The 13,617-nt window shown below is 38.6% G+C and overlaps 1 protein-coding gene across 2 annotated transcripts in view; it reads right to left on the reverse strand.

Moving 5' to 3' along the window:
* The window catches only part of LOC124172148 (calcium homeostasis endoplasmic reticulum protein), a 39,600-nt gene that overhangs the window by 8,252 nt on the left and 17,731 nt on the right, over positions 1-13,617 (reverse strand). For both annotated transcript variants that reach the window (XM_046551563.1, XM_046551571.1), the window contains exons 9-11: positions 10,034-10,197; positions 6,247-6,380; positions 1,053-1,226 (exon numbers count right to left, since the gene is read on the reverse strand). In XM_046551563.1, coding sequence (XP_046407519.1) covers positions 1,053-1,226; positions 6,247-6,380; positions 10,034-10,197 — 472 coding nt within the window. The remainder of the gene's footprint in view (positions 1-1,052; positions 1,227-6,246; positions 6,381-10,033; positions 10,198-13,617) is intronic.

The following is a 13,617-nucleotide window of genomic DNA, read 5'->3' on the forward strand; positions in this document are numbered from 1 at the left end:
TCTTAACTCTTTGAGACGGTGGAGTTTTCTCCTTAGCATGAATACAGGAGCCCCAAGAGACTCTTCGGTCCCCTCTGTATGGAGCATTTATGTTGGACACTTGTTAAGAAGGGTCTTCTCCCACTCTCCTACTATCACCCACTCTCAACACCAACCTTTTTCAATCCTTCCTCGTGGGGACTCCGCATTATCTCGGACTCCGAGGGTAGTTGGACTCCCTCCTTTTGTGGTCTATTACCCAACCAACAGTATTGGTTCGCAGTCAACTTATGCTTTGTTTATATGAATCAGATATATGGGTAATTGTTGCTTGCACGTAAATTGCATACTTCCAATTGAATGCCTCATTTTATTCTGAGAATTTTCAAATTTTGAACGAAGCTCTACCGTCAGTATTAACGAATTTAATGCATTAACAATTTCCATGTTGATTTTTATTTGAAACCGAGATATATGTTAATATTTATGCTAGAATTAAATTTAAAAATTTTAAACAATGCTCAAAAGACAAGGTATTCAATTCTTAGTTTATATTTTTTGAGAAAGAAGCAAATACTCATTTCGCAAACTAACTGCATGAAGAATTGTATGACTGCAGCCCCTTGCCACAAAGAGGGGTAATATGAGACGAGGGATCCAGGTACATGCTCCTGGATTTCTGCGGTACGGCCTGTGTTCCACTGAGTGGGGTCCCAAAACTAAGACTTTGTGAACCCACGAATGTCATAAAAGGAGGAGAGCAAGTAAACCTGTATTTTCGGCATTCGTCCACCTGTGTAGGAAAATCTTGGGCGAAATTTTTCAGCTCTCGTCTCTCGGAATGTACAGGAAAAATGCTTAAATTCCTTCAATAAGACAGAGATAAAATTTACCTGATTTCCATATAAACTAAAATTGCTGAATTAATAAATAATACTTACAGTATTCTTGAATACTATAAGTAACAATTGAACAACTTAGCATGAGGATTCCAGAATGAAAAACTTGAATCAATGTGAGATGAGGATATCAGGAAATCAGTGATCAATTGACTCTTTCAACATTGGACTCACCTTCTGTATCTCTTTCTTGGAGGAGGTGTTTTGCTTCTAGAACGAGCTCGAATAATAGGTGATGGAGACCTACTTAAGGGCCTTAACCCATCACGAATATCATCTTCTTTTTTCCGCCTGGCTGCATTCTTTGCACGATAGTACTCATACAGGCCTAATTTCTCCCACCCTTCACTGAAAGTGCAAAAAAGAGATACAAGTTTTAAAGACTTGGAATTACATAATTTAGTAATAAAAAAATGTAATACACAGCAAGCACATGGAGAAAAATTATATAAATAAGCACCTTAAGAAAAGAAAGAAAAAATTGAGTGTCCGAAAATGCCACTATTTTAGTGTCTCAGCAAAAACTGGAAATTTTACACTCAATTTGAAAAGTAAAGCCATGGCAAATATTAACTATTTTACAAAAAAATATGGCTTATATGTAACCACATGAAAAATTTAATGAGTATTTAGTGTTTATTTCCAGAGATTCCAAGTTATATTCATTTGGTTTTTGAGGCCATTTTTGGGTGAATTTATCTAAGCAGCATTAGAGTATGGACACTATATTTTTATTTATATCAATAGAGATGCAAAAGTTGTACAACCGAACGGTATTTCATTTCTCTTCATCAAATATTTCGGGAAGTACAACATCTTGAATTTGACAAAAATGCCAACTCTCACCATGGAGGATGCGGAATAAGATTAAACAAAGACCCATATATCAGCAAGTAATTTATAAACGAAGGTAAAATTTTACCAGCCATCAATTGAACCATGCATAACTGCTTGCTGAATATTTCAATAAAATCAATGATAGTCACTTCTCTGAAATCACACTATACTTAATGTGGAATAGCCCTATATATGCATAATAAAACCCTTAATCTTAAATTTCGGTGGTTTCCTATTTCTTTTAATTGCCTAAATCGAAAGATTATTACTCCTGGAGTACGTATTTCACACTTTTAGATTTTTAAATGACTAAATCAATTTTTTGCGATTAAATGAAAAGTGAAAATTTTCAAGTGTGCGAAAATACAACGGCTAAGAATGAATGCTGGGAAAAACCTGTATGACATCATTCTGGTTACAGCCGCCGCCGTGTGAGGCCACCTTCGCTTTGAGCGCTGATACGATGCAGGATGCTAGCAGGTCGCAGAGTACCCTGTTAGCAGGTAGCGCTTGGCTTAAATAAGGATTATCAATACCCTATCAAAGGAAACTTTCTGACCTTAGGCAATTTTAATAGGTGATTATTAAGAAATGTTTCCCTGAGCTCTGTGCCTCATGCATGCAGTGGTAATCTCAGATGATGTAAAACTCCTGACTACTGGTACAGAATCTAGGTCCCAGTGACGTCATGTGGAGTGGCATCGTATGGGCACCAATCTAGACATTTTCAAATGGGGTTGAAATTGGCCATTAACATTCGCCTAAACTGGGATTTCTACAACCAAATATTCTGTATATTATGAATACACTAATGGTGGGAAACGAATCACAATCAATGGCTTTCATTTTCTTTGATGAAGGAAACTACCCTATTCAGAGATGAAATAGTTGAGAAATATAACTGAACTATCATTTTAACCTTACCGTCAAATAATCAAAAGAGCCTGCATAGTTGCTATTTCACTTCTTTATTCTATCTGAAGGTTGATTTCAATAGGCAAGGATAGCACACACCCCAGGCAACGCCACTGGCATGTGAATAATACTCATCCATGGTTTGGTGGCAGTTTATTTCCCTATTACCAGAGGCCAGTGCTCGACCCACTAGATACCATTCTACGAAAATCAATTTACCCAATGAATATTAAATATCATTAATTTAGACTAATTGTTAGCTTTAAAGTGAACCAAAAGTACATTCTTCACAATAGTTTGAATAAGATATGTACAGTAAACTCTTGATTTTACGAAGCAGGATTTTACGAAGTTTTCGATTATACGAAGTGATATTGCGGTCCCGGTGAAAAGCCTATGCTAAATACATGGCGCTATTCGATTATACGAAGTTTCGATTATACGAAATTTTTTTGAATTTACGAACCTCGGCTCGGTCCCTAGGAACAAATGGCATTCGTTTATACGAACTACGGCGAAAAATTTGTCAACAAAACTAGTTACGCCGGCGTAAGTAGCTAAAAAATCAGCGCTTCCAACTGTGGTCCATCAAAAGTGCGAAATCGTAAATGATAATGCAACTTTGGAGAGAAATGGTTCGCCAAAAACCTCACTGTGGGAATTTAGGGGGAGTAGGAGTTCAGTTAAAATATCGCGGCTGACATTATGCCCCTATTTACGTGCCTGTTCGTAAACATAGCATCGACAATAATTCGTAGTTTAACATGCCAGGAAGGTCGCGCGGAGTATTTCGTACACCCCTAATTAACCCTTTGCACTGCTGTGAACGTACTTCGAAGACTATTTGACTACTTTTCGCCGAAGCACTTCGAAGGGTCCCTAATCCGGGACCCTTTCCTCGACGAGCTCACCCTCGCTGGCCCCTGAAACTGGGCTATTTTTTAATGCATTACCTGACGCAACCCTGGGTTTCAAAGGGCAAAGGTGCCATGGGGGGAAAAAGAGTAAAGTGCGTGTTACTGTGAGGCTGTGCGTCAACCAAACGGGCACGGACAAAATAAGCCCGTTGTCATTGGGAAATTTGAAAGGCCACGGTGCTTAAAACATGTAAAATTGGAAGCCCTCCCCGTTTTTTACCATGCAAATAAAAACAGCTGGATGACCCGAGAAATTTTCGAGCAAACGGTTATACGTCTACAGAGAAAAATTGCTGGAGAGAACAGCAAAATTGTTTTAATAATGGATAATGCCACCGCTCATAAATACGTGGAAGATCTAAAATTGGCTAATGTTCGAGTCCTCTTTTTACCCCCGAACTCGACTAGCAAGTCCCAGCCCTTGGACCAAGGCATTATCCAAGATTTTAAAGTCCTGTACCGGAAGAAGCTTGAGCGGTATTACTTGCGATGGATCGGTATGTATACATTCATCTATTTTGCTCATGTGCGTTTGGATATCGATTTAGATATTTTTATTCATGATTATCATTCTTTCAAATCTATTTGCTACTTTTATAAATGGGAACAGAAATTAATAACATCCCGAAATGGACGTTGATACATGCAATCCGCGCCATAATATCTTTTCGTGTATATATTGGCCTTTGTGAATGAACAACTTAAATATCTTAAGTATTGGGCTCTATTTACCGCCAATTTATATTTCAGGCTTCTCGTAATGAAGACGCACTTCCTAGTCTAACCATGAACTTTCTTCTCACGCGCTTCCCCGTTCTCCCATGCTGGAGTTCTGTCTTTCAAAAGCCTTTGTCCCTTCCCTCCTGCCGCCTTTGGCTGATCTTGCTAACACCCACCTTACGCATCCCAAACCCCTCCTTCCCCAGCATTTCCCATTCACTCCCTCCCTAAGGTGACTGAGCTTGTGTGCGTCGCAAAAAAATACGGCCCCCAAAAGTAGACTGAGGCAGAGCTGAAGGCCATTTCCCCACCCTTCTTTGTCCTGCCCCCTTCACCAGTCCTTGTGATGACCACACTTCTTCCCTCAGGCAATTCCCATCCCACTCTTATTCACCCCACCCACTGGGAACGTTCCCCGATTGTGGAGAAGGGCATGGTTCATCTTTACGTGCAACGGGGGGAAGTTATTCACCGGAGAGAGGCGGAAGAAGTATCTTCCACTATTAGGAAAATGGTGCCGCGCTTATAATTGTCTCTCTTCTTCTCAGCTGACTTTTCAATTGAAATTATTTTCTTTGCTCTTTCCACACTATATTTATTTACGATTATGGCGCGACTATTTTTTAGTGCTAAAACTAAGAAAATCTTTTCTCTATGTCAATGATCCTTTGCATAACTTTCAATACGGCGGAGAAAGGAACACGAAAACTAAATGAGGTGACGGTACAGGTTTTTGCGTGTCATTTTTTGGGAATTCACGCTAGTGAACCAATACTTAACCACGTTGAGAAATGATAAAACGTCTCTTGTAGGAAAACAATCAATGTGGATAATAACGTTTCTATCTATATTTCTCCGATACTGTAAGATGTTTCTCCTGTCGTTTTCCGGTTGGAACCTTGCTCCTGTCGGCATAAAAGGAGAGAAACATACTATATGAACAGATCACCTCACACCCGGTATGAAGAATACAGTCCTGATGAAGAATTAAGTCTTTTATGGCAACGTCTGCGAAGATGATGGAACACAGTAGTCGGACGGAGAACTCAAACAGAATTTACTTCAAATATTCGCCAGAAGATAATCACATCCTTCGTTATTTATGATCGTAATTGAATCTCAGTGAAAATAGAGCACATTCTGCTGAAAATACGAAGTAACTCGAAATATTAACTTACGAAGGTTATTTTGGAAACGGGCTAAGACCCTTGTTTTTCTTTTTTTCTCGTCACTGAGCGATAGAGGGCGACATAAATGGCGGTTAGGCCGGCTGCCGCTAAAATTCCGTGGGTGCTGGAAACAAATATATATCTTAAGCGGACTTAATAGTTGTTATTCGCTCCTAACCACATATTTATAACATTAAATTCTTATAATAAACTTTGCAATTCATTATTTGATTACGTTTTCTAAAATGGTCGGGAATTTCTTAAGCGATCGTTGATGTTGAAGTATGAACGAGAAATGGGAATTTTATGGTGGTATAATTATTTAACGATCTTTCACAGCATAAATCGATAACAAAAAGCCTTTTCTGTGAATCATACCGAGAATAATACCGAGAATAACCACCGAAAACATTTAAATAAGACCACTAAAGACAAAATAGGGCGGAAGAAACAAAAGCGAACATTTTTTTCGTGACTTATGAAAAAGATTTGAATTTACGAAACTCGATTTTACGAAGTGCCAATTTTCCGGTCCCACTGACTTCGTAAAATCAAGAGTTTACTGTATATACAAAATAATATAACGCAATGAGCACCAATAGGCAAAATTGTGAGAAAATAAAATTAAAATGGAAATGAATCACTTTTTTTGTAAGAGGCTATGTTTCCTCATATGTCTCATTAAAAGTAACAACTAAGCAGTATAAAATGATCAATTTGTTTTGGAAGTGATTGGGGAATACTTCGGTAGAATTTGTAGAATGGGTATAATTAGGCGATACCATTTAACATCCTTTTTCAATATATTACCTGTCTCTAGGTCTGTCATGAGATGGTGGTCCATAGAATGCTTCCACAGCAGCCAGAAGACGCTCACTAGGGGGAGCAGGAGGAGGAAGTCGGATGTCCATTGGATTTAAAGGCTTATACTCTCCATCTTCCAGCTAACAATAATGGTACAGACATAAAAAATAGTTTTAATCATAAGTACGTTTTTGAAGTGATACAAATTCAACAACTACAATGTGCTTCATATGTTCTGTTTGCATAGGAAAAAAAAATTGACAAAATAATTAAGACATGGCTTGAATTATCAGCAATTTATTGGCTGAAGTAGCATAATCCTCTAGATAGGTGCCTACATAGTCAATTATACACTTTCAAATACTTTTCATATGAATGCTTGGAGATAATTGAAAATATATTTTGTCTGAATATACAGTAAAACCTTACCTTAACAAACTCCCGCTAAACGAAGAACTCCGTTCAACGAACAAATGCTATTGGTCCGGCCAATTGCCTATGTAAACACAGTAGTGAAAAACCCCGATAAACGAACTCCTCTTTTACGGAAACTCCCGATCAATGAAATGAAATTTTGGCGCGATCGAGTGAAATTCACCTCACAATAACAAATTTTTCCACTTAAATTTCTATTTTCATATGAATAATTTAATATTCGTAGCATTGTAGGGCCAATCAGAGACTTCCACTGAATAAGCCAATCAGAATTCGACGTTATTAACCGTAGCCATTCGTGGTGTGTTTCCGCCGACCCTAACTCGCGGCATGCGGTGAATTGCGAAAAATGTTAACGCTGACTTTCGTAAATAACTCAATGTCCCAATATTTACACGCTCAAAGATATGAAATCTAGAGCTATGTACTTCAATCGCATTCTTTTGACGGTTGTTTAAGATACTTTACAGAATTACAACGCGTAAATTCCGAGAAGCCTTTTTTTCCACTCGCCTCCATCTTGGATAACTTCTTTAAATTACGGAAGATTCAATGTGCGCGCTAGAAGATGAAAGCCAAAATTTGCCTCTCTTAATTATCTTGAATATGACTCAGTAGTAACTCTTGTTTCATGCACATTGTTTATTTCAATATCATCTAAAAACTAGGAGAAACTTTTGCATATGCCGCAATCTTGCATAAAAATATTCGCACCTAAGAGACGAAAGCCAACATTTTCCCATTGATCTAGACACTACTTGAATTGAGTGCTTTATTCTAAAGGTCGGTCTCTGTCATACGGTTGTAGCGATGTCCTAACGCGATGTGAAGTGGTGTTGATTTTCTCCAGAGGAAAAGGTTTGCGACGGCCGTCGATTGTTGCATGAAGAAGACGACAGTCGCATTCGGTCATCAATACTGCAGACAATTCTTGCATAAGGGTCGGACATTGTCCCAGGGGCCTAACCGAAAACGCTCCATTACCAATGTCAATGGACAAATGTCTTCAACTATCTTTCTGGAGCTGATCCCCATTTCAGGGCCCATCTTGCAGGAGCAAGGAAGAAGTTGGGAATGGATAGCTGAATAAAAACAGTTCTAAGGACATATTTAATACTCACAAAGCGTTTTTTTAATAATTTGCTTCCTGACCGTACTCTAAAGGAATAGGCGGGCCGCGGGGGAAAAATGAGCAAAGAACTTTTTATAGTACTCCTATGCACCAATAGTAATGGCTTGGAGAAGTTACCTCCGTTTTTAGAGGGGAAGTATGTGAAACCCCACTGTTTTAAGAATGATAGAGTCCGTGGTGTATCCAGGAATTTCGTTCGGGGGGTCCAAAATATGGGGGGGAAATTTTTGAAAAACAAAGTACTAACTTGGTACTACTATGTAGAGAGTATTTAACAAATTTTAACACTTTTCATAATCGAAAAAACTTCATTTTTCAAATGAATATTTTGTACCCCCTGGACCTCCCCCCCGGCTACGCCACTGGCACAGTCTAAACAGTCATGTTTAGACTGGGCCACTGGTGAGAGTGATGCCTCACCCCTGCGGTAGCAGCAAAAATTCATGAATGACAGCGGGATTAATTCAGCGGTGGTTGGCGGGAGTTGATGCACTAATGGGGAAAGTAGATTTCTTCCTCAATCGCTGCATGGGGCCTAACATAGGACTAACAATAAGAAATGTGCGCGTTATTTTCTTCCCCCCTACTGCACCAGCTAAGTTGCAACCTCTCGACCGTGGGGTCATTTCTGCAGCAAAGCGGCATTACCGTTGGATTTTAGTGGAGTTTTTGGTCTGTCGAATGGATGTAAGGGATCGGCGACATTGAAGAGGACCATTTTGCAGGTAATGCAGCGGCTTTGCAAAGCTTGGAAGCGTGTCGCACCTGTCACCATATTTAGTTATATTGCAAAAACTGGGTTGGCAGTCAACAGCATCATCATTGTGACTTATTTTACTTTGAGAACTCATGCATGAGGCCTTCCAAGCTGTTTTCTTATCGGCAGTTGTCTATCCGGTTCGCAGTCAACTGCGACCACGCGATGGAGAGTGATGGCCAAATCCGTGAATCCTGGCAGGGTCCCTCAAAAGACATGAATATTGAAGGGTTGTTTTAATGAGTTCACTAGAGTAGACTAATATTTAGTTATCCGCGAAGCCAGTGAACTGAGGGGTGCAGAATATAATTTCTCGAAAACTCATTTTACAAAATCGTGACGTATTTTACTTCGAGAACTCCTGCATAAGGCCTTACAAGATGTTTTCTTATCTGCAGTTGTCTATCCAGAACACGATGGAAATGATGCTAGTACAATGAATTATTTACGAAGCTCGCGACCGCAAATATTGCAATGGAGTATTCTGGATTAGACTACTATAAAGAAATGCTGCTACCCACTGCGCTTAATGGGCCAACAAAAGTCGCAACTCGCGTCGTTATGGTAGAGCGATCTAAATTTCATGATGAAGCTATAATTGGCATCGTTACCTTCACTTTATATTAGTAATGGTCAAATCTATCGAATTCTTGATTTTTCAGTGTAAACCTCGCGAATACATGTACTCTATTTCAAATATTGAGAATAAAGGGATGGCCTCGCGCTCACCATTATATTTGCCACTTTAATACAAGCAAGCTTTAAAAAAATTTTATAATTAAAACAATTTTTATTCGCAAAATTTAATACTTACAATAAAAGGTATAGTGATAAAAATAAAACTTCAAATTTTTCTAACTTCACTCATCAGATTTTGAGGACAATAAGCATGACATTCTTCAAGTTTTATTTTGATACTTAAAGTAAGAGGTATGATAAAAGCCGTCAACCAATATGGAGACAAAATGAGTGCTTATCGTGTGAAATAAATAATTATAAATATGGCCTCACACCTTTCATCATTCTGATTGTGAGTGTGACCAGAATATACCTACATGTGAGTTCCTAGATCATATTTGAGGCAGGGTTGGGGCATACCGTTTTCTTCACGCTAAGGAAATACAACTGAGTCTAAAGAATTTTCTTCAAAGAGCTCTCCACCTAAACTATGGTTAACGCTTATCACTATTCACACAAATATATAGTATGGTCATATCTTACATTTCTGGTAATTTATACGCTCAGAATTCCAACAAAGATTTCAGTCCTGCTATTCTGTTGCACTCAATTCTTGCTTGATTTTCGATATTGCTCTTAATATATTTTTTTATTCTTGCTAAACAAAAAGCTACCTGCTTGAATAGCCCAAGTGATTTCTTAAACAATTAACTACATAAATGTTGGTATTAACCAAATTACCATGTTATAAATAAAATACACACATTTGGAGGAGAAGAGAATGTCCTCACCTTGATAAGAGGAACCATCAGACCAGCTGGAAGTTCAAAATATGGTACACTTGGAAGCAGGTCGTCAAGACTTGGTTCAGGTGTGAGAGGGGCAGGGGGCTGAGCTGCCCCAGGTCCACCAGGAAACCCAGGAGGTGGTTTGCTTAGGTCAGGTAACTCAAGCCCTACACAAAAATTAACCAATAAAATTAACTTGGTATTGAAAGGCAATTGCAGACTTCTTAATTACAAAATAAATGTGCAAGTCAGCCCCAAGGTAAAGGTTATAAACAAAGAAGTCAATGCGTAAAAAAATTAAAGTCGTTATGAACTCCTTGTATTACTAATGAACATTGCCATTAGCGACTATCTTCTTCATAACACTATAAAGCCTTCAAAAAATCAAAATGTCCACGGAGGAGTAACTTTTCATATCTGAGAGATATATAATTCTCATTACTATGAAGCAGCTACTTTTTATGCACCATGTACTTTTCTCAACACCTGTATCCATAACAAATTTCTTACTTGGCATGCATCACAATAAACTATGGAGGATATAGACTGAGAACAGATAAAAGGAAATAAATTCAAATCTGTAAAGTCCTAATTGACCGGGTATCTGATTTTGCCACCTGTTCCTCGAAGGAATCTTAATACCTCCCAAAAGCTGCTAACCCATAACGATTTTCATATCTGATTTCATTTCTGATCGGTTGATTTTTGCTTAAATTTCAGGGTGAAAGTTTTGGAATTTTGACAAAAAAAACAATCAACCATTATTTTTTGGCAAAAGTGAACATATTCATGTGTGAAACAGCATAAATAAGGACGAATATTTACATTCAGGAATCAACCCATGTAGTGATGTACCAATTTTTCATCTATGTATTAGGTGACATAATATGGTGCCCCTTAAGGTCATCCATTTAAGTGACAAGCAACCAGCAACGATCACCTTTATCTGTACTTCTGCAGTAAATGAATGGATGAAGAATTTTTTTAGTTGACGCCACAACATAAAAAAAATTCATGTGAGTCAAAGAGAAGGGAAAGTTGCTTGATTATGCAAGTACAGTGGAACCTCGATCTGTCGTTTTTCAGGGGGATGGATGAAAAAAACGATGAATGCGGGAAAACGATCAATGCGGGAACGTTTGTCCGGGTTGCCTATATCCCAGGATCCGCTGGATTTTTGCGAATTATGACATTCATTAATGGATTCAAACGAGATTCCAGCTGATTACAGGAATATTATTACTTCGTCGAAACACTTAGGTCATATTGTTGATTCGACTTATCTCTCTTTCTAAAATCCTAAAGGAACAAGCCACCTTGCTAAAAAATGTTTGCACTTCACTCGGAATTTTCACGGCCATTATGCATTTCTGTCTGATGTAAAAATTCTTATCCATTAAATGTCATTTAAAGTACACGTATTTACGAGAGAAATGTGCGTGTTATGCCTCAAACAACTGATTTTGCCGTCGCAGTGATTGGTTATGAAATGGATCAAGAAGGCCAAAAATAGTTTATTATTTGAAATGTTCCTTTCTAGCAATTAAATTTTTAATATGATTGAGGCAATGTGGCGTTAATCGTCAGCGGCACGCCCACCTGATCCTCGGCTTCATCCCACTTCTTGTTTTCACCAGGGATCTCGCTCTACCCCCACCCCTGCCATCATGTGCTACCGGACATACCGAGGCGTTCTGCAATATTCACGCATTTCTAGCCCGGAATCTTTTCTTCATCATCAATTATTTTCAGTCCATCTTTTAAAGTTCTCACTTGTGTCTTCGGAAGGGCCATGGTCCGAAGACGAATAAGAATAAAACTAATAAAAATGAAACCGGACTCCATTGAACCCACACGGAAAACACTCGCTGGTTTTAAGTCAACCCACCCCGGAAAGTACGGAACCACTCGTACGAGGTGAAGTTCGGCACTAATGCTATCGCGTACGGCGTAGGCAGAGCTTACTGCAGAGGGTGAAGCATGACCATATGACTGCGCAATGAAATTTTTTATCCTATAGAAATGGCAACTTACCCACTCATTTCTAACAATAAGTAGCGAAGCTGGAGATGAGCATATGAATTCAGATTGCTAGTAGAGAGAAACAAAATATCCTGAGAAGACATCGCTTCGTTAGCAACTCAGACGAGTGAGACTTGTAGCATAACTCGTAAATTGTAACCAGACAAATAATCGAAAAAAAAATCATATCAACTGCCGTGAAGCATACTATCAGCTGCGAGGATATCGTTATTCGCCAGAAATCATCATCGTATTATTCCAAATATTTCTTGGTTAAAATGCTTAAATAACATTAGGAATACGTCGTGTTTGGTATCAATCTTTACTGAATTAGGTGCACATCACTAATATCTCAATTTAATAAAAGTATAATACCAATTGCCAAAATTCATTTTTAGATACCTTTTGGGCTAATTGGTGATTCATGCAGCAGTTGACCTTCACCTTTGAAGCGAGTCGGCTAAAAAAAAGTCAGCGGTTGAGAGAGGAGGAGGCGTGAAAAAGGTTTCTTTTGTTCTTGAGCAACTTGATATTTTCTTTCGAAGCTAAGGTCATTGTAATACGATCCCTGCTCGAGCTGGGACCTTTTTTTTATTTCGGAGAAGAAGAAAGCTTCAACCGGGGGGAGGCGAGTGCTGAATGGAGGGGGATACCGGATCTTGGGAAAGGCGCTAGCTATCCCACGGCACTCTGCTTCTCCCTATCGCATTTCAATCTCCTGGGGAAGATTCAAACTATGTGTCTGTTGTTAATAGCCATAAATAACACGTTGTAAACACTTCGTCTCATTTTTATCAAACGATGAATGCGGGAAAATTATTCGACGGGACCGCGATCTCCAAACGATCAATGCGGGAAAACGATACTTCGGGGAACGATAGATGTGGGAAAAAATTACATTGTCTTTATGGAACTTAATTTGGGACCAGGAGCAGCGAACGATGAATGCGGGAAAACGATGAATGCGGGAACGATAAATCGGGGTTCCACTGTACATAGTAGTCCAGAAATTAAAAAAAAATGAAAGCCACCCAGCCAGCACATGTAATATCATATGCATATATGCATGGAATATGCCTCTCCATAGAATCCAAGTATATTCTATGTAATTGTGCTACACTTGTGCTTGCTGGGCAGGGAAAACTGGAAAGCCAGACATGGCATAATGTAATAATATGTCATTTCTATGGATTTTTGCTTCAATTTTTCACATGAATTCTTTAGTGTTCAAAGGAAAAATACACTTGTTGGGTCAATTACAACTGAGGGAGGGAAAAAGGAAAATTACAATGTAGATTGCCAACTATCTACGAAGATGAACTGGTTGGGCACCATACAGAGTTAGAGAAAAAAAATGATGTAAAAACTATGAGTTCGCAACTTATACTGGGATTACTAACCACTCCGAGAAAACAAGTGGATCAACAAGGCACCTTATTGACCATTACTTATCCATGGACTTTTTGATATGGAAAGGATAAAAGGAAACCTGAAACACACTCACTGAATAGCCAACTGATAATATCATCAAAAAAGCCATTTCACCACTTCATCAGTTGATTGAT

This window comes from Ischnura elegans, chromosome 1 (genome assembly GCF_921293095.1).
Source record: "Ischnura elegans chromosome 1, ioIscEleg1.1, whole genome shotgun sequence".
Lineage (NCBI taxonomy): Eukaryota > Metazoa > Arthropoda > Insecta > Odonata > Coenagrionidae > Ischnura > Ischnura elegans.